The sequence below is a fragment of the Mustela lutreola genome, chromosome 9 (assembly GCF_030435805.1).
Source record: "Mustela lutreola isolate mMusLut2 chromosome 9, mMusLut2.pri, whole genome shotgun sequence".
Taxonomy (NCBI): Eukaryota; Metazoa; Chordata; class Mammalia; order Carnivora; family Mustelidae; genus Mustela; species Mustela lutreola.
Window position 1 is genome coordinate 130,535,695 of NC_081298.1, and position 21,823 is coordinate 130,557,517.

Consider the following 21,823-nt stretch of genomic DNA (forward strand, 5'->3'; position numbering starts at 1 on the left):
AAATAGATACAACTGCCAAATAAAGTGAAAGAAAAATCTCATTGCATGAGCTAAAGAAGAGGAAGAATGGGATGAATTTGGACTTCTCTTCCATATTCTACTATAAGCACCTATATTCTCCTGGGAATATGGTTGTGTAGCGTTAACTATAGATTATCCATGACTGCAATGAAGACTCTAAAAGTGATGACAGAAACAAAGGCTTTAGTCAGGAAAGACACCTGAAAGATGTAAATAATGGTGAAATAGCTAATGACTGAAAATATAAGCAAAGAATGGTTTATCAAATATTTAAAATGCTTTAGGAGTGAACCCCATTTCCTAAATAACCTTTCTGAAAACAAGTCATCCTAATTCCTGGTCACTTAAGATTTCTGTAACATTCTAATCACTGTCTGCTGGGAAAATAAGCTAAACAATCTAGATGCCTTTCAGATACTTTAAATATTAGAAATTGTCATATGCTTACCACTTTTATTATATATTTGGAGCATCTAAAACAAAACAGTAATTACTGGGTATCCTATATATTATTTGTTGCCAAACTGATGCATAAAGGATCTGAGCTTTCATCTCCCTGCACTGAAAAACAAGCAAAAGAGAATAATTAGTATTTCATAAAGGATTTTTCCAAGCATTTCATTAAGCATTTCATTAATAGTCAAGACTATTTTGAAAATTCCTACTATAAACAGAATTTTTAACTAATTTCTAAAGTCACAATTTAAAAAGGCAAAGAACAAATGAAATATGGCATATAAATTACATACTCATATATATACATAATTATACATATAAATAAAAATATTTTATTACTAATATATATCCATTTTGGAAAAAATACATATAGCTTATTCTAATCTTTATTTAGAACTATAATTCTCTCAATCAGAAATCCTATCTTCCAAACAGATCTAACCATTAATCAAGCCACTATACTGCAAATATGCATGTTCATATATACATACACACTGTCCTAAATATTGCAATTTCACGCAGAGAAGCATCAGCACTTTTTCAAGTTACTATTTCACAAAAGATTTGAAAAACAATTGTAGCTCTATTAAGATGGCTATTTCTAAAATTAGTGAGCATGTATTTTATACCAGATACTAACAGACTTTACATGTTTTAACTTACATAGCCCTCACAAGCAGCAAGTGGCATTCATTATTAGCTGTGTATTACAGATGAAGAAACTAACTGAAGAAAGGTATGTTAAAAAGCCTACCTCCAGTTTCACAGTTAAGGAATGAACCACGAATGCAAACTCAAGGAGGGTGTCTCACTGCCCATACTTTTAAATACCACGCTAGATCCAATGTAAGTGATTCTTAAGTATGTATCACTTACAAATCTTGTATTTTCAGAATTCAGTCTATATGCCTGTCAGCCATTCCCCTTTGGATATCTAGCTATACCATCTCAAATGTAAAAGGTCAGACAATTCTCTCCTCAAAACTGGGCTGCCATTCCAGACTTCTTTCAAAGGTGTCCTCCAGTTAAATAAACAACTGTAGAAAAGTAGCACATATCAGCATCAAACACTGCCTCATTACCAGAGAGTAACTAGACATTTTTGCGTTTTTTAAAAGGGTTATTACATTCTCTGATTTCCATAATTATCTATTCAAGGACATCCAGGGAAAAAGCAAGTGAGCAAGCAATGACAGCAAGAACATCCCAGAAATGGACTAATAACTTATTTTGAAAAAAGTCTGCAAATAAAAACAATTAGTTGACTATTTTAATATTGATATGTTACAGTAGGCTGAAACTATGGAAAAGTTAAGCCCATTTTCTAAATGTAAGTAGCAGAAACTTCTATAATTAAAACAATACCAGGACAAAAATAAATGGATTATACTTCAAGGCCATTTCTAACTCAATGACACTCTAAGTTTAGTACAGAATTACTGTGACTCATTGTGTATAGTTTGGACTCCAAACACCGGAAGGATAGATTCTATGAGTTTTCAGAGTCCAGAATTAGTGTTTTCTCTCACAAAAATAATTCAGGAAGTTGTCCACAGTCATCTTCGGAATAGGGGTTCTTGACCTTGGCTATACATTAGAATCACCTGGGGAGCTTTAAAATCCTGATAGTGAGACCAAAGCATGACCAATTTAAAAAATCTCTCTAACAGTGAGGCCCAGGCATCAGAACTTTTTTTTAAGCTTCCTTTCTTAATGTCAGTGCAAAGCCTTGAGTGAAAAAGTACAACCATTAGATCCACTTTTCTAGATTCTTCAACAGGCAAGGTAGTATCAAATATTGGTAACTTTAACCCAGAAGAAAAAAAAAAAAAGATTATTTTGCCCCAGATTCAGAGCAGACAGTAAACAGCAGTGACTCCTACAGTGAGGCCTTTGGACGAGTAGTAACAGATGTTAGGAGCATGGACAGTACTCAAGGCGATGAGACCATCTGACGTTTTCTCATTTTGTTTTAAAATGGAGAATAGCAAGTGCATTAGTAAGTTCTTAGTCCACATAACCATGTTTCTTCTATTTGTCTCAAAGTTACGATTTTCCCCTAAATGAAACTTCAGGTTCTATTTTTTAGAACTGTAATTTGACGTTTGGACTACTTTTGTAACAGCTACTTCCACTTAACTCACTGATTCACTGTGTGCTAGGCATACAGGAGGTGGATGGAGATAGGGGCTCACAGTGGAGTCTTAGAAAATTTGAGAAGAAAAACATGGAGGTAGAAGCATACACATGTGAAGTAGTAAAAGAAATTATGTAAGCACTAAGATGCATGGGCTGAGGGACAAAAGCTTATTGAAATTCCTCAAATGATATCACTGCTTTGCAAAAGGCAGTATGATTAACAAAAAACTTTTTGGAGTTGGGGACACAGTTGCTAGTAAATAAGGAGCTGAGATTCTGTCTTTATATCCAAAGGAAAATTTAATTTTCCTGAGCCTCCTCCATAAAATGCTGATAATTCAGGGGGGTCATTCTTCCCATTCCTGAGGTAGCCTTCCATGTAGAAGTATTCACAGTTGAGGCACTCTCCTAGCCTAACTCTCCTCTGGTTTGTTTCCTCCCTTACTTACACCAGGAGTGGGACCAATCTGATTGGTCCACTTAAAAGGACCAATTCCTATATTAGTTTAGCCTGTTCCTTCTCCCTCCCTTTTTGGAGAGAAATGCCTCAAGCCATAGTTTTTACATGGGTAGACTCCTCCATATAGAGAAGTTCTCCTCTGTGCCTGTGCAGATAAGTCTAAATTATTGATTCAGTGTTGGTAAGCCCATTTTACCATTGATACAAACCCACACTTACCACATTTATTAAAAAAAAAACAATATTGATATTTTGCTCACCAGTTGTTTCTCTCCTTGTCCCTCTCTAAAGTGATTTAGAATTCAGGCAAAGAAATGGGTACTAGCTATCTGACTCCATTCAAACATAAAAAAATCAACTTACTTCAGAGTTTGGTAAGCTTTAAATGAGGTAATATGTACAAAAATTTTAATACATAACATAGTAAGCACTCTACCATAACTGCTAATCCAATACAAAATACTCAAAAATAAGAGCCAACTTTAAACCATTTATCAATTCACTATAGAACACCTAAATATGAATTCAAATATTCTTTCTAAAATATATCAATAAAAACAAGATCTCTCCACACTGATTAAAAGAATGTAACATGCTATAATAGAGTTATAACATGAATAACAGATTCATTAAACAGGGAACATTTAGAGGCTACAAAATCCTCAGTAACTAATCCCCACAGAAAATGAAATATGATGTGCATAAGCAAAATCAGACAATACCCTAGCCATAACATACTAAAATTTTATTATAGAATCAGTTTGACATCTAAAAATTTTAAGAGGAAATAAGTTCCAGTTTATTCCATAAGTTTAACTACATTATCAATATGCTAAAGGCATATTTGAAAAACCTGAAGATACATTTCCCCTGATAAGAGGCCTTGATCTTCAGAATGAGCCCAGGAGCTCACTAACAGCAAGATTTATTAACCTGAGCTCTATGGGGCTTTAGTTTTGTGAAACCCTTGAAATTATCTGTAGAATGTCATGTTATATGCAACTGATAAGTTGTTGAACACTACATCGGAGACTAATGATGTACTATATACTGGCTAATTAAATTTAAACTTCAAAAATGTCACGTATGTGTGCATGCATATATGGTTAAAAATGCTCTCCACTTTCATTACAATCTCAAAGGTCACCACCACTCAAAAAAGAACTAGTCACATACCATTCTATAATTAAGTGATCAGTCCCAGTTTATCCATTTATTCAGATTTTCTAGTAAGTTTCCTTGCAGTATGATATTTTCAACTTGGATAATTGACATATAATAAGCTTTTAAAGAATCAAAAATGGAATCTACAAAAAAAGGATATCTTTTTTAAAATAGCTACTTACCATTTAAGTATTCCTCTGATACTATTTTTTCATTAGCGTGCAATGCTTTTACTGCTATTCTCAAATCCACTGTGTTCTTTTCCTGTGTTTCTTCAGTTGGTACTTTTTCAAAAATGTTTTCAATGCAGTTGGTGTTGGTCTTTAAACCATTAGGCAGTTCCCAAAATGAAGCTGCTGAACACGTATCAAACATAGCAGTACTTAGGGGATTATGTTTTCCAAAGTCAGCCTTCTTCCTCAGAGCTACATTTTTGGAATATAATCTTTTACTGATACGGCTTTTCCTTAAGAGGTTCTTACAGACCTCTTTCCTCTTTACAGTTTTCTCTTTCAGCTTTTGTTTCTCAGTGCATGTACAACTTATATTTTCTCTTTTGTAACAATTTTCATCTAACAGTGGGAGAACAGGCTTACTCTGTAACGGATATTGGACTTTAGTAGGTCCAGTAGTAGTACCTCCATCATTAAGAGGATCTGAATCTTCAGAATATACAGCAAGACCAGATGCAACTAACAAATCTGCCAAGTTATTTTTCTCATGAAGGACATCTACTTTCAGTTTTGTTTCAAAATTATGCTTCCTAAACTGAAAAACTAAGCCTGGTTTGCTTAGGAAGTTTTGAAAGAAACTTTTCACATCTTCATCCCAGTGTTGTTCTTTAGCAGGTAAGATACCATATAAGATACAAGGATAACTTAACCTTGGTATATCCAGAAGTTCAACAGGAACAACTTTCAGATTTTTTGTATCTGAATAAGGTATGCAAACAGAAAATCCATAGTCGATCAACACAAGTAATAGGGACTGACTAGAGACTTCAGAGATTTCTACTCTATTCCACTGATCTTCCAAATCGTATTTGAACAAACAACTAGCACCAGGAGTTATGCACTCTTGAGGCACTGTTTGCAAGTTTTCTGGTAGATCAGAAAGCAGCACAAAGAGCGATTTCATTGTGTCAAAGAAATCTTCTAACTGAACACAGAAATCTGACGGATCACAAACCGCAGTGGCAATACCTGAATACCGCTTTCCGTTTTGGAGTTGGGCCCAAGTATATGATCTCATTGTACAGGACGACACAGGAGTCACATTAAAAATAGCTTCTGAAGATTTAAGTTTGTTTTCAGCATGAACTGTATTTAAGTATTCTAGAAGTAGCAGGCCATCTACCAAAATGTCGACTTTCCACACAGAGTTTAAGTATTTCAAGAAAAGAATACTTATTTCCAAATGAGCAAATAAAGACACAATGGACTCAAATGACCGGTTTCTAAAATTTTCAAACCAAATCCACTTACAAGGCACAACTTGTCTTGGAATATTTCTAATCTCCTTACTGAGCAGCCGGATATTCCCTAAAGGTACTATTTCATACCTACCACGATCTACTAAAAAAACAAGCACTTTATCAACACACTTCTTTGCTACTTCTGATCTATACCATTTCAAGGTTTTTTTAGATTTTGCCAAGCACTCTAAACCTTTTTCAATATTTTCCACCGATAAAGAGGGGTTTTTTACTTCTTTATTGATGAATACTGTTAAATCTGATAATATTTTTTTATTTTTGGATAACTTCACATAAAATGTCCCACTTTTTGAGACATAAAGTATCTCAGACTTTTCAAGTTGTCCAGGTCTTAACTCTTCAAAAGGAATCTTAACCAGCCGTTGGCAAGGTGGTTGAAGAGTCCCAGAACCTTCGCACTCCTTTGACTTTCCTTTTTTCCTTTTGTTCTCCTCCCCAGAGCTCACCTTTTGAGAGACAGCTGTAGGCAGCTGCAGTACAGTCTTCTGTAGTTTTGAACAGGCTGTCCATTTCATTAGTTCATTAATGACACATGTTCCATCACAGATGATATTGACCTCCCATTTCTGCTCATGCTGCTTCAGAAATTCACAAGAAACGGTTTTGTTACTCACTCTCGACATGAAATAATCCACAGTTTTACTGTCCCATATTTCATCAGGCTCATGCCACTTGACCCCACTGAGAAAAGAATGGATTCCTAGCTGAGGAACGGTTAAGAATTCCCTCTGAAATTCATAAATTTTGGATGTGCTTATTACCGCAGTGTTACCATAGTCAATAAACTCCACTTCAAAAGAATTTCCTGGCAAAATTTTCTTAATAACGGCTCTGTAAATGGCATGGTCACCAGAGTATTCTGCAACTACCAGGTCTCCTACCATAGGCTTCGTGGACTTTCTCTCTTTCACTATATTCAATCTTTTTTCATTTAGAGCATCTGCAAGTCTGAGGATTGCATTTTCATTCTCCGCAAGCTGGATATGGAAGCTTGCTGGATTACTGATATTAGAAACATATCCTTTAACTTTGGCATTCAAGTAAATCTGGGGTTGAGGAAGATCTTTGATCTGTGGTCTAGTAAGAGTAGATAGGTTTTGAGAAGCTGCTTGGTTTAGTTCTTGGATAAAAGACTGCGATATAACCCTTGTTGATTTGCAGCCCACATCATTTTCATCAAATCCAGAGATACTTTTTACACCTTTATTTTTTAGTCCATCACTCAAAGATCTCACTTTGTTTTTTGAGGCAGGCTCAATTTTATAACAAACTGATGGTTTCAAAAGCTTGGCATATGTACTTCCCGGATTTGTTAACTGATCTATTTTACTTTCAGAGTATGTTACTAGCTTAGTTTTATTTATCACATTATGGTGATAGTTTTTTTCTATTTTGCCTTTCAAAGAAACAGCAAGTCGCTTATTCTCACTTATTTTAGGACCCTTTTCTACATAGTGTGCTTGGTCACAGAGTTTTTTTCCATAAGCATGAAGCAACATTTTAATTTCCTGATTTATATGTTGACATCCATCATATAATTCTACACCAAGCTGGCCATCTGACTCCCTGGTCAATATTATTGCCCTTAATGGTTTTCCCAAGAAATTATCTTCAAACCAGCTACAGATTTCTACTGGAATATCTACATCTCTAAAATCTGACAAAAAACACTTAATAGCTTGCATAGGTGTAAACAGCAACTCTGGAAACTGATCGGAGATAGCCCTCAATGTACTTTCTTCTACTAACTGCTTATTTCCGAAGTCTACAAAATAGACCAGAAAGTCAGTTAGTGAGTCTGTTGGCGTTGCTAAAGCTCGATAAGAGAGACCATCTTCTACATACTTAGATAGGCACAGTCTCATTTTACTAGGATCGTATTTTGGATAATTTTTGAGGTTACTAATCTCTGTGATTTTTGTTTCTATCATCTCTAGGTCTTTATTATTTCTACTGAGTTGGCAATAAAACTTTTTAGGACTATAGATGTGAGAAATGTATATTTCTTCCTCACTTCCAATTTTTATGTTAAAGGAAGAATAATAGTAACTGTAAAGACTAACTGAAGATGGAAATGGCCTTGATAATGTATTATACTGTGCTGAGCCATGATTAATAAGAAATTCTTTTGCACTAGTAAGTGGAGATTGTAAATCCACTAAGTTACATAAACAGTTTGGATATATAAGAACTAGGGCATAAATGACACAAGTCAATAATCCTCTAGATGAAGAAATAAAATTCCCAAAGTCTCTGCATGCTTCTCTTGTCCAACTGAATTTACAACTGATGGGTTCAACTAAATGGTTAAGACTACATCTGAAGGCTTGGCCTTCTAAAAAAAGGAAACGTGGGTTAATGGCACAAATATCTTTAACTAAAACCCTTTCTTGGTAACCATAATCAACAAATACCACGTCAAATTCTTTTCTTGATACTTGAGTCAAAATAGCAGCTCTATACCACTTCCCATCTTTGGAATACTTAGCAACACAAGCAATCTGCCCAATTTGATAAGGATCAGAATGAACGCTGTAGTAATTCTGAATTTGTTCCATTAACAATTTTAGGTCCTCTAACTTACATTGAAGCTGGCAGGAAAAGTCACCTGGGCCATAATAAGAAGAACACTTGACTTCGAGCACGGTTCCTGGTTTAAACATATATTCTTTATAAGGTCGTAGCAACTCCGGTCCCACAGACAAGGTGAAAGGATTTTTTAAATCTGAGAAATTAACAGCTGGGGATTTTAACAAAGATAAGGTCCTTTCTTTAAGTTTATTTGAATGGTACTTTTTAGGTTTGGCTCTTTCAAGAAGGGCAGATAGGACTTTAACTTTGCTTTTAGGTTCTAAATTTAATACTGAATATTCACTTTCAGATTTGGGACAATATTCTGGTTCTACTTCCCAATATTCTGCATATCCAGCTTGTAACATAAGAGAGACAACATCATTATTTTCTGAGGCTTCCATACTCTGAATATTTACAATGTACTTGTCATCTTTTTTTGCTGTAACTTGAAGCAAAATTGCTTTGTTCAAGACTATTTTTTTAAAATAGTCAATTGCTGCCTTCACCCATAAGTCTTCAACAGGAAATATATGTGCAAGTGAACAGCACATAGCTAAGGCAGGCAACTCACAAAACTCTGGAAGCAAAATTTTTACATCAAAAAATGGTATGGAATCAGTATTTCCATAATCTAAAAAATAAACATTAATCTTGTAACCATTAATTTCAGTGATGACAGCTCTATAAAAATGTCGGTCTCTGCTGTATCTAGCACAACAAAATAATCCAGGTTCTGGATTTCTTAGAATCAGTTCATCATTTTCACACGAATCATAAGATTTGTTTATATTTTTCATTAGATCTTGAAGTTCATTCTGATGTTCATTAGTGCGTACCCAGAAATTTGATGGGTTTAATACATAGGCTACAAAAGCTATATAGGCAGTCTCTATCTCCATATTTACAGTTTTAATAGGAAAACTTATTTTCAAAGTGTTTTTATTTGAAGAGCTTATTGATGGTTCTGTATTTGCAGTAAAAGAGTCAACCACACTGTTTACATCAGAAGCACTAGCCTCCTTAGAGATCTTTGATTCAGACACTGGACAGAGTACTTGTGTGCCTCCGGTCTTCAGCAGACACTTAGAATTAATTGTAGACTCCTGAGTTTGTAGTGTTACATAATACAAATGTTCATCCTTATTGAAACAATCAATGTGTGCATATACTATTTGTCCTAACAAAGCTTGTTTAAAAACAGTCAGTTGAGATTTTCTGGCATCTCTATCTGGACTGTGTAAATAGGTCAGAGAACATGGAAACGAAAACAACGGTACTAAAATAAAATCCTGTTTAAGTTTCTTCACATGGATTGAGGGTATAGCCTCACTACTGCCATAATCCATGAACCAAATTTTCACTTGATTATTGGGCAAGAGCTGCTGAAGAATTCCTCTATGCCACTGTCCATTTCTCCTTTTGGCAACACAAAGTAGTCCAAAGTTATCACATGTGGGACTACTTTCTTGACTGACAGTATCATAATGCAAAGTCATACACACTGTTAAGTTTTCTAACTCTGGAATCCATTTAATTAGTTGACAATAAAATTTACTTGGGCTCAATGCAGAGGACACCTTTATACTTTCAACCCTGCCTACTGGCAAAGATGGCTGCAAATTAGCCAGAATGTGTTGAATATCAAGTGAAGCATCATTATTACTTAATGATAAGTCAGGTCTTTTATGTTTTATTAAATCTGGCATTTCCTGTGAGAATTCTTTTAACATTTCCACAATAAGGCGAAATGAATCCCCATCAATAAGTCTGCCTAATTGTAATTCAAGAACCTGGGATATAATTTTTGGCACTTCAAGAAGAATCGTTTGAAGAGGCAAAACAGCTTGTACACAACCTTTCACTTGTAGTCCTACTAATGACTTGAAATAATTCAAAGCCTTAGGAGGCCATCTTTCCCCATTTGGTAGTATGTTGGCGAAAATACCAACTATTACCCTTGGTGGTAGCTCAAATAAGTTGCCACAGGCTGAAGCAACCTGTGTACCATCAACTCTTAGTTCTTCTCCATGATCTATGAGGAATACTGTATAGAGTTCATTTTTCTTTTCCATGACTCTTCCTCTCTGCCATTCTCCAGATACTCTTTCTTCAACCAAACAAAATTCATCAATGTCCACATTATTTTTTACTTTTGGAATATGCTGCATTTCTCTCTGTAATATGTGGTAGTCAAACTCACATTCGATATGATTTCTGCCTTGAAATTTCACCAGAATGTCCTTGGGAAGACATTCTACATGTGATATTGTCAGATTCATGTTTAAAGATGTCGGTAACAAAGGTGTAGAATCCATTTTCTAAAAGCAAATAAGTATGAATTAGCTTTTAGACAGACCACTGTCAAAATTAAATAAGCCTTCTATAAATCTGAATTAAGTCTTATTTGGTATTTAAACATTATCCTTAAAATCCTTATTGCCTGGGGATACCTGGGTGGCTCAGCTGGTTAAGTGTAAGACTTGATTTTGGAGGTGCCCGGGTGGCTCAGTGTGTTGAGCCTCTGCCTTCAGCTCAGGTCATGATCTCAGGGTCCTGGGATCAAGCCCCACATCAGACTCTGCTCAGCAGGAAACCTGCTTCTGCCTCTCTATCCCTGTCTCTCTGCCTATTTGTGTTCTCTGCCTGTCAAATAAATAAATTCTTTAAAAAAAAAAAAAAAGACTTGATTTTTGGCTCAGATCATGATCTAAGGGTCATGAGACAGAGCTCTGCGTTAGGCTCCAAGCTAGGAGTGGAACCTGCTTAAGATTCTCTCTGCCCCCACCTCTTGTGCATGCATGTTCTCTCCCTCTCTCATTCTTAAAAAAATAATTAAATAAAACATTTAAAAGTTACATGCTTGTTTTTCTAAAATTGAACACACTGGTTAAATAAATTACACTGAACTAGACAAAAATGTATGCAAATTCACGGCCTTCTGCTTTCAAAAAATTCAACTGAAATAACCAAGAGAACAGGAAAAATAGGGAGTATATATAATCACTGGAAAAAAGTAGAGAGCAATCTCTAGTTTTTAGAAATTTCCAAGTTTCTACTGGATATTGGGCATATGTGGTATAATAGAAGGAGACCAAATAAAGTCTACTGGAAACATCCTCCTACTGCTGTGAGAGGAACTACTTTACTTCATGCAGACTTCTAACAACCCAGAACTCAAAGGGGTGAATGCTAGGAGCAAGGGCAGATGGTGAACCCACAGGAGACATAATTTTTTCACTCCCCACTTTGTCAATCAATAACATTTGGACCCTATCAGCATCATTACACAACTCTAGATTCTTCTTTGAGGGCAAGAGGCTAAATCCTGGACACCATTAAGAAAAGCCAGGCATGGAAAGACCCTAAGGTTAGGTACATCCAGGCTTTGTGACTGGCATGGCTGGCCACATAAAGTGTAGAGGGAGAAGAGATCTTTAGCATCTGTGCAAAGCTTTCTACTCAAACAATGGCTCCACCTAATTTTCTCTAGATTGTTGGAATTCTAAAAGTAGTAAAACCAATATTCAAATATAAAATATTCCCCAAATTCAGTTAAGAACCAACATTTGTTGTGATAGGACACAGCTCAACTCCTACTTGACCTGGAATTAACACAACTATAAATTTTGTTCTATGATGAGAAAAATACTGGACCTTAAAAAGAGAACAAGAGAGAAAACCATGTGAAAAATGAAGGAAATACTCCCTTAAAGAATAAATACATTGAATGAAAGAGCAAATAATTGTTCCTCCCAAGTCTGACTTGTGTTTTCAAAAGGTCAAAAAAGAACACCACGTTTTTATATGACTCTGTGGCCATTAAGATGCAGCAACAGAGATTAGGAAAAAATACACATAAGAAATATAAAATTCCGTCAGGAAAAAAACACAAAATGAAGATAAATGAAAGAGAAGGAAATTGAGAGAATAGCCCAAAACTCAGAAGATAAAAAGAGAAGATGAAAGAAACATGGAGGATGAGATTATAAAATCTTATGAAATTATAAATGTTCTCTCAGAGATAAACAGAACAGAAGCCCTTTCTAAGACTTAAACTCAAGCCTTTTCAACAAAGCTGAAACTAGCCACAGGAAAGCTAGGCAAAGAGTTAAGATTTAGGGACATCTGGGTACTGGGTACTAACTATGGTTTTTATTTCTTCCTAAATAATTAATTTGATGATAATTATCATGGTCTGATCTACTGATTATAGCCTATATCTATTTGATCCTGGAGTCTAAAAAAATCATCAGACTATACACTAAAGACTGTCATTGAACAAACCAAAACACTTCAGGACAGGAAAGACCTTAAGCCACTGTTAAAGTGACAGTCCTTTTCCAATTCCCAGACTTGAGTCAGTGTACAGACCTTATATTCCTTATATTCCAGTGTATATTCCTTATAAAGGGAAGACCAGGTACTCAAAGGATCCTCTGGGGCACTTCAGTGGCTCAGGTGGTTAAACAACAGCCTTCAGCTCAGGTCATGATTCTGGGACCCAGGGTCTGTCCTGCTCCGCAGGCAGTCTGCTTCTCCCTCTGACCTTTCCCCTCTAGTGCGCTTTCTCTCATTCTCTCAAATAAATAAATAAAAAAAAAATCTTAAAAAAAAATAGTAAAGAAAGGATCCTGTGCTATAAAGAACACAAGAACATTCCTCCTTGCATTCACTCAAAGGGTCATGTCACAATTCCCTTGAGTAAAATACGAAAAGAAAAATACCTAAGCCTTTCACCACACCACTCTAGGTATAAAAAGCAAATGTAGCCAGAAGGACTTCTTCATTAAATGAAGGGGTATATATAATATTAGCCCCACGAAAACACAGAGAAATTGAATGGCATGTTCCAACTACCAGGAGCCTATTCCTCCACACTGCTAACCCTCCCTCAAACAATACAGATGGCCTCATATGGCATTTCACAGCAGGAGGGAGAAAAAAAAAAGTCTGAGCCTGGTTTACATATGCTCTCACCTAATGCCAGTAACATCTAGAAATATATTGCTGAAGTACTGGAGAGCCTTGCCTGAGAAACAAAATGAAATAGTCACAGTTGACAGCACACACAGTACATCTACTTTGCTGGAAGAAATTATTGGTGTTAAGAATCTATTCCATTAATGGACAATAGCTTGTGCTGCAGGATGATTAGTAATTTTTTTTTTGATGATTAGTAATTCTGATGGGGAAAGACTGTGGGATTTACTAAAAATAAATTGAAGAGTAAAGAGTAATGGGGATGAGCCCTTAAGAATCAACACATAAGTCTGTAAGTCCTGTATGATGACCACCAAAGGTCCCCACTAAGTTTTGGGGTTTTTTTGTTTGTTTCTTTTTTTTTTTTTTTTTTTTTTTTTGAGGAAGGGAGAAGCAGAGGGAGAGGAAGAGGAAGAGAGAATCTCAAATCTCCATGCTGAGTTCAAACTCACAACACTGATATCATGACCTGAGCCAAAATCAAGAGCCGGATGCCCAACTGATGGAGCCAGCCAGGCCCTGGAAAAGATTCTTGATCGGCAGACAGAATGACCTATTCTGTGGGTGTCAATCAGCTTCCTTCCCCTGCCTCTTCAATTCTTTATAGGATCATGAAGGAAGTTCCCAATGCCATAGATAAAGTTCTTACCCTTGTGTAAGTTCTTACCTTTGTGGGGGGTGGAGATTAGGGCATTTAAGAGCAAACATGTTCAAATAATCTTCAACAAATCAAGAAATAATATCTAATAGAAAAGACAGTCTCTTCAACAAATGGTATCAGGAAAACTGAATGGCAGCACATAGAAGAATGAAACCAGACCACCTTAATACACTACACACAAAAATGGAAGACTGAAATGTGAGAAAGGAAATGATCAAATCCTGGAGAACACAGGCAGCAATCTCGGACATGAACAGCCGTAGCAACATCTTACTATACACATCGCCTGAGGCAAGGAAAACAGAAAAAAAAAAATAAACTGTTGGGACTTCAAGATAAAGGGCTTCTGTACAGTAAGGAAACAACAAAACTAAAAGGCAACCTAGAGAATGGTAGGAGACATTTGCAAAGGACATACTTGATAAAGTGTTAGTATTCAAAATCTATAAAGAATTTATCAAACAAAACCCCCCAAAAACCAGATAATTTAAGAAACAGGCAAAAGACATGAATAGACATTTTTCCCAGAGACCTACAGATGGCTAGCAGGTACATGAGAAGATGTTCAACATCACTCATCAGGGAAATAGAAATCAAAACCACAATAAGATACTACTTCACACCTGTCAGAATGGCTAAAATTAACAACACAAGAAACAACAGATGTTGGCAAGGATGCGGAGAAAAGGGAACCCTCTTAACATGTTGGTGGGAATGCAAACTGGTACAGCCACTCTGGGAAACAGTATGGAAATTCCTCAAATAGTTAAAATAGAGCTACCCCATGACCCAGCAATTGGACTACTAGGTATTTATCTCAAGGATACAAAAATACCGATTCAAAGGGACACATGCACCCCAATGTTTATAGCAGCCTTATCAACAATAGCCAAAGTGTGCAAAGAGCCCCAGATGTCCATCAACTCATACATGGATAAAGAGGTGATTTTGTATGTATATATACACAATGGACTGTTACTCAGCCATCAAAAAGAATGAAATCTTACCATTTTCAAAAACATACATAATGCTAAGTGAAATGTCAGAAAGACAGATACCATATGATTTCACTCATGTGAAATTTAAGAAACAAAACAGAGGAACATAGGAGAACGGAGGGAAAAATAAGAAAAACAAAGAGGGAGACAAACCATAATTTAATTATAGAAAACAAACTGCAATTGCACTACTGGGTATTTACCCTGAAGATACAGATGTAGTGAAAAGAAGAGCCATCTGTACCCCGATGTTTATAGCAGCAATGGCCACGGTCGCCAAACTGTGGAAAGAACCAAGATGCCCTTCAATGGACAAATGGATAAGGAAGATGTGGTCCATATACACTATGGAGTATTATGCCTCCATCAGAAAGGATGAATACCCAACTTTTGTAGCAACAGGGACGGGACTGGAAGAGATTATGCGGAGTGAAATAAGTCAAGCAGAGAGGATCAATTAACATATGGTTTCACTTATTTGTGGAGCATAACAAATACCATGGAGGACATAGGAAGATGGAAAGGAGAAGGGAGTTGAGGGAAATTGGAAGGGGAGGTGAACCATGAGAGACTATGGACTCAAAAACAACCTGAGGGTTTTGAAGGGACAGGGGTTGGGAGGTTGGGGAAGCCAGGTGATGGGTATTAAGGAGGGCATGTATTGCATGGAGCACTGGGTATGGTGCAAAAACAATAAATTCTGTTACGATGAAAAGAAATTTTAAAAAAAAGAAAGAAAGAAAAGAAACAGTTTCTGTAGGGGAGGTAGGCAGGGGAATGGGTTAAATGAGTGATGGGCATGGTTGTGTTGAGCACTGAGTATAATGTGTAAGTGATGAATCACTAAATTCTACTGCTGAAACCAATATTACACTCTATGTTAACTAGAAAAAATTAAACAAAAATCCAAACATGTTCTTAAACAGTGGTTTTATACAATGGACATTTAAAGACCTAATTTAAAATCAAGATATTCTAGATCAAACAACTTTTATTCAATATTCTATTCTTTAGATATTATCATATTTATGGAAACACTTTGCATACACAAGATTAAGACATCAGGAAAGGAGTTTTACTGGAGATTCAATTGTGTAAGATTTTGGGAATGGTTTCTTAGAATCAGATTCTAAATTTGTAAAATGAGATGGTTGAACTAGAGTTTCTTAAACTTTTTTTCTCAACAATAGCAGCAAAAATCCTTCTTAACCTAATAGAAGATACAAAAATAGAAAACATAAAACTTCTATAAATTGGATTCAAGGTGGTTTTCTAATAATTTCATAAATTGATAGAATTTTATTATAAAATGAGTAAAAGAGAATATAAGACTATTCTGATTAACACAGTCTTCAACATACAATTTTTCATATTACTGTGTTGGATAGTACAGTAGTAGTAGTAAGAAAATTAGGCTCAGACATATGTAATAGTTCCATAATTTTATATGATCAAATACAGATTCAAATAAAGATAAAACCACAACTTAATAATCAATAAATCTGAGGACAATAATTAGTGCTTATCTCTTCTTTTAAATTTATCCTATTTCAATTTTTAAAAAGTCTTAAAATTAAATTCAAATCAAAATTTCAATCTTCTGAATTAAATTTAAATAAAAATTCACAGCATCACAGCTTTCCTAAGGTTAGCATTCAACTATGGCCACTCTAATAGATACGGAAAGCCCTTCCCACACTAAAATTCCTGATTCTATAGAATATACATAGAACATATGTCCCTCTTACCTTTTTGGCAACTGTCCATGAGTTCACATCTAGTAGGTCTAGACCAGTGGGATACAATAGAAATGTAGTTGATCCATATATGTGACTTTAAATTTTAAAGTTTTAAGTTCTCTCATAGAAGTGTAAATGTCCTTCCTTATATGAATAGCTCCTTGTAATACTACTATTTTTATTTTTTAAGATTTTTTATTTATTTGACAGACAGAGGTCACAAGTAAGCAGAGAGGCAGGCAGAGAGAGAGAGGAAGAGGAAGCAGGCTCCCTGCTGAGCAGAGAGCCCAATGCGGGGCTCCATCCCAGGACCCTGGGATCATGACCTGAGCTGAAGGCAGAGGCTTTAACCCACTGAGCCACCCAGGCACCCCAACACTACTGTTTTTAAAGAGGCTTTCAGTACATTAGTTTAACTTATGTCCACAATAAGACTGTTACTTTTTAGACTAAAGAACTGAAGATAAAAGATTAAAGAGCTTGAATAGTCCAGTTCTCTATGTACTTACTCCCACTGTTTCATACTGCTCTTTCAACTAAACCACATAATTCTGGACAAGCACTAAAAGCGGAAGATACAAATCCAAAATGGACCTATGAACAAAAATGGGGAAAGCACCTTACAGAATAGAATCCATTTATGAATTCTTTTTCCAAAATCTAACATAGCTCTTATAAAGCTGCCTAGTAGATACTCTGGCAAGGTTACCATGTTCCAAAAGACTGATTAAATTAAGCATCTGTGGGTGCCCTGGTTTGCCTTCTCCTTTCTTCTCTATTCAGTTGATTTCTAGATTCAGGTCTTTAAGGACACCAATTCAGCAGAAATACAATGGTTTATTTTTTAATCTGCATATTTTAAACCCAGAGCTTCCATTTAACATTCCTTATCCAAGGGCCTTCTTGTCCCATCGGGAACATCTGGCAATGTCTACAAATATATTTGCTTGTCATAACTGGGCCAGAGTGGGTGGCAAGAGTAGCTACTGGCATACAGCAGGTAGAGGCCAGAGATGTTGCTAAATATCACAGAGTGTACAGAAAAGTCTGCCCATCCCAACAAAAACTTTTGTTCTTTCATCCAGACCAAAATGTCAATAGATGAAGACTAAGAAACACTACTTTGCTGAAAACAAAAATAAATACCGGGCAGATAAAAGAACTAATTTTTTTAACTATCTAAAAGATTTTTTTTTAATTTTTATTTTTTTTAATTTCTTTTCAGTATTCCAGAATTCATTGTTTATGATTTAAAGAGGAAATATTTTTGCTAAAGAAAGCTTTCAAGAGACAGAAGCGGCTACAAAAAGTTAATGTATTAAAAATACAGGAAAAGACTATGGACTCTGGAAAACAATCTGAGGGTTTTGAAGGGGGGGGTGGGAGGTCGGGGTACCAGGTGGTGGGTATTATGGAGGGCACATATTGCATGGAGCACTGGGTGTGGTGCATAAACAATGAATTCTGTTACGCTGATAAGAAATAAAATATATAGGGAAAAGAAATGAAGCTAGAACAAAATTAAAATCAGTATGATCTACCACATACAAGATTTGCTCAGGCCAAGTATCTTCAATCATACCTGACTCCACTTTTTTGTATCCTACACACAATCCACCAGGAAATCCTACTGGGTTTATCCTCAGCACATAAAAATTCTGATGCTTTCTTCCATCTCTGCTGATACATCCCGACCCAAACCACCTTCCTCTGTCTTCTATAACATGAGACTCTTGTCTTCCTGCTTCTATCCTTAACCCCACCATTCCATGACTATTCTAACCATAAGGACCTTTTAAAAATAGACACAGCATACACTACAAAAACATCAGTAGCTCCTAATTACTCAGAGTGAAAACTAAAGCCATTACAGTGGTTTAGAAAGTCCTACAGGATCTAACCATCACCACTAGGACTCCCACCACCACCACACACACATTTTTCTGTTACCTTATTCCTACTATCCTCATTATGGCACAGCTACAGTGCTTTCTATTCCTTGAACATCTGGGTTTTGGATCTGGGTTTGGGGCCTACTGCCCTTCAAGTACAGTTTGCTTCCTTACAGCCTTCAAGTTTTTGTCAGAGGTTTCTGTTTAGCTGAAGCATTCCCTGACCATTCAATTTAAACTGCAACCTTCTCCTAATTTAGTAGTCTCTGAACCCCTCCCCAACCTCTCTTGCTCCAACACCAAAAAAAAAAATTCCATTAAACCAGTGGTTCTTAAATATCTGGTCTTAGGACCCTTATGCTCTGAAAAAATTAAGGAGGACCTTGTTATGGGCTATTTTTGTGCCCCTCCAAAGTCATACATTGAAACAATCTCCCAATGTGGTGGTATTAGAAGGTGGGGATTCGGGAGGTTCTTGAGGATTAAATGAAAACATGAGGATGGAGCCCTCGGCAATGTGATTAGTACCCACACAGGAATCACAAGAGAACTTCTACTCTGCCATACAGGGATACCAGGAGAACACAGACATCTATGATCTATAAGACAGGAAGCAGGCTCTCACCAGATCTGCTAACACGTTGATCTTGGACTGCACACCACGCAGGATTTTGCGAAATAAATTTGTTGATTATGGGCCATTCAGTGTAAGTCATTTTGTCAGAGCAGCCCAAGCCATGACAGACACCAAAGACTGTTTATGTAGCTTCTGTCAATGTTTACCATATTAGAAAAACATTTTTTAAATATTTTAAAATCATAATTCATTAAGTATTTTCATGAAAGCTATTTTTCAAAACCAAAAAAATAGTGAGAAGAGGAACATGGTTTTACAATTTTTGCAAATCCCAATGTCTGCTTAATAGAAAATAGCTGGATTCTCTGAGCTGCCCCTACAATGTGTTGCGATAGGCTTTTTTGGGGTAAACTATATGAATAAAATCTGGCCACACACATATAATTAGAGAAGAGTAGCATTTTAAGAGCTTTTTCATAGAACTGAAGATACTCTTTGATAGTTATAAAAACTCAATGAGAGGTGGCTTCTTAGACATTATTTACAATATGGAAATACTAAGCCCTATATGTGAATTTTTTGTATTCGAACCTTAAAATCCCTTCATCTTGAGCTTTGAATGGAATTTTTAAATCTGAACGATTTTAAAGGTACTACATTGATCTGCTTGAAAATATTGGTTCAGAATTATGCAGAACTTCCTTAAAACCGACCTGCTGCATTACCTGAACATCTCAAAAATCAAATATCACAACCAACCTCAGACAACTTAAGTATTGGGAAGCTCTAAAGCCTGCAGTGATAGGCACAAGTTTTCCAACTTCTAATTTTGGCTTTAAAGTGTGAATTTTGTCATCAATAAATACTGACATTTTTCCTTGAAATATCAAGCTTGCTTCACTCACTCCTGAGAAAAGGTCTACAAAATACTCAAATCTGAGTCACAACAGTTTGTCTCTTATGGAGTTGGAACCACAGGATGATTGTAGGTCATAAATAGAAAGTGATCAGCAAGAAAAAAGGGACAAAGTACTCTACATCTGAAACTAATGATGTGCTAGATGTTGGCTAATGTAAATTGTTAAAAAGATGCTTTCTGTGTACACACACACACACACAATAAAAGAGACAACATATTGACACACACAACACAGATGAATCCCAAAATTACGGAGTGAAAGCTAGGGGAATGTATACTGTGTTTCATTTATATGAAATTCTAGAAAATGCACACTCATCTACAGTGAACAGAGAGTGGATCAGTGTTGCCTGGGAAGGGCCACAACAAACTTTCGAGTGTGACGGGGTAGGTTTATTATCTTGATTACGGTGATTTCTGTGTTAGGTTTCAAATGTCATCGAATGGCACACTTTACCTGCAATTCGTTTTTCAATTATAGTTCAGTAAAGCTATAGAAGACACCCAGCACACTACCTAAACATATGCTAATGGTGGAGCAGGTTACAGAAGACCTCTTTTATGTTTCAATCACAAAAACAAGCAAAACAAAAAACAACAACAACCACCACCACCACATCAAAAACAATGAATCTACTTTCATTGGTTCTGATGAATAGGTCTCAGGAACCCTGTCGCGTAGGGGGGCATGTAAGGGGTCCCGGTAAGGCGTGGAGAAAACTACCAGGACCCCCCACACGCGTCCAGGAACGTGTGGCTGTAGGCACACGGCTGACGGCGGCCAGGAGGGCCGCGTGGAAGCACCGACGAGGGATTAACCTGGCCTTTCAGGTTAGGGGACACGCCGCAAAGCGTTTGCATTTCTTCAGAATTGTGAAAGGCAAAAAGTTACTTCTGAAAGTGTGTTCAAGTATCACAACAGTGACGAAACTCCACAAAAATCAGTTTCCTCAGAAGAGCGCTGGCGTCGTCTGGGTCTTTCCAGCTCCACAAGTACAACAGCCGGCCATAGCCTCAGCCTTCCCACAGGCGACCCTGAGCCGTACGCTCCCGGAGCACGACGCTCCCGGGGGCAGGACTACTGGCACCCACGACGCCGTTAGCGGGCAGAGAGGACGGCCGGGCTGCGCGCATGCCCCCACAGGGGGCAGAAGGCTGGTGCCCACTCCTCTGGGACCGAAGCCACGACGGTTCAAGGGACAAAGGTGGGGGGAGTGGGGGACAGAAAACAATACAGCCCAGAGCAGGCTGACAGAAAATACACACTTACGGAGAAGCGCTAGGCCAGGCCGTTCTTCCCGAAGCTTTTAGAAGAGTACCAGCGCTCAAGATGGCAGCAAACTTAAGACCTGGTTCCTCGCTTCCTCCACCCCACCCCCCAACCCCCGCCTTTTATGCCCCAGGGTGCATGCGCAGAGCTCCGCGCCTTCGCGGGGAGTAGGAGGTTCACAGGTGGGCACAGTTCCTCCTGCCCTGGGGCGAGGGCGGAGGCTGCGTGGGGCCCCGGGAGGGCAAAGCCCAATCTAAGCTCCAAGCTCCACAAGTACAAGCTGACAGACTTTACCCACCGTGTGGCCGCCCAAGATAGAAACCCAGGAACCCCTAATGCATTTCCAGATTAGTAAAAGTAATGGTCAGTTATTGAGCACCTGTTAAATTACATACTTAGATATATTATTGCATTTACTTCTGTTTTTCTGTTTTGGAGAGACTTGAATTGGATCTCCGGTTAGATACTAGTAACTTAT

General features: G+C 37.0%; 1 protein-coding gene across 1 annotated transcript in view; it reads right to left on the reverse strand.

Moving 5' to 3' along the window:
• TDRD15 (tudor domain containing 15) overlaps positions 1 to 21,422 on the reverse strand; it is a 36,505-nt gene extending 15,083 nt beyond the window's left edge. The window contains exons 1-3 of the mRNA XM_059132538.1: positions 21,346 to 21,422; positions 4,423 to 10,627; positions 470 to 582 (exon numbers count right to left, since the gene is read on the reverse strand). Coding sequence (XP_058988521.1) covers positions 524 to 582; positions 4,423 to 10,624 — 6,261 coding nt within the window. The 5' untranslated portion in view covers positions 10,625 to 10,627; positions 21,346 to 21,422 and the 3' untranslated portion in view covers positions 470 to 523. The remainder of the gene's footprint in view (positions 1 to 469; positions 583 to 4,422; positions 10,628 to 21,345) is intronic.
• Between the last annotated feature and the right edge of the window lie 401 nt (positions 21,423 to 21,823).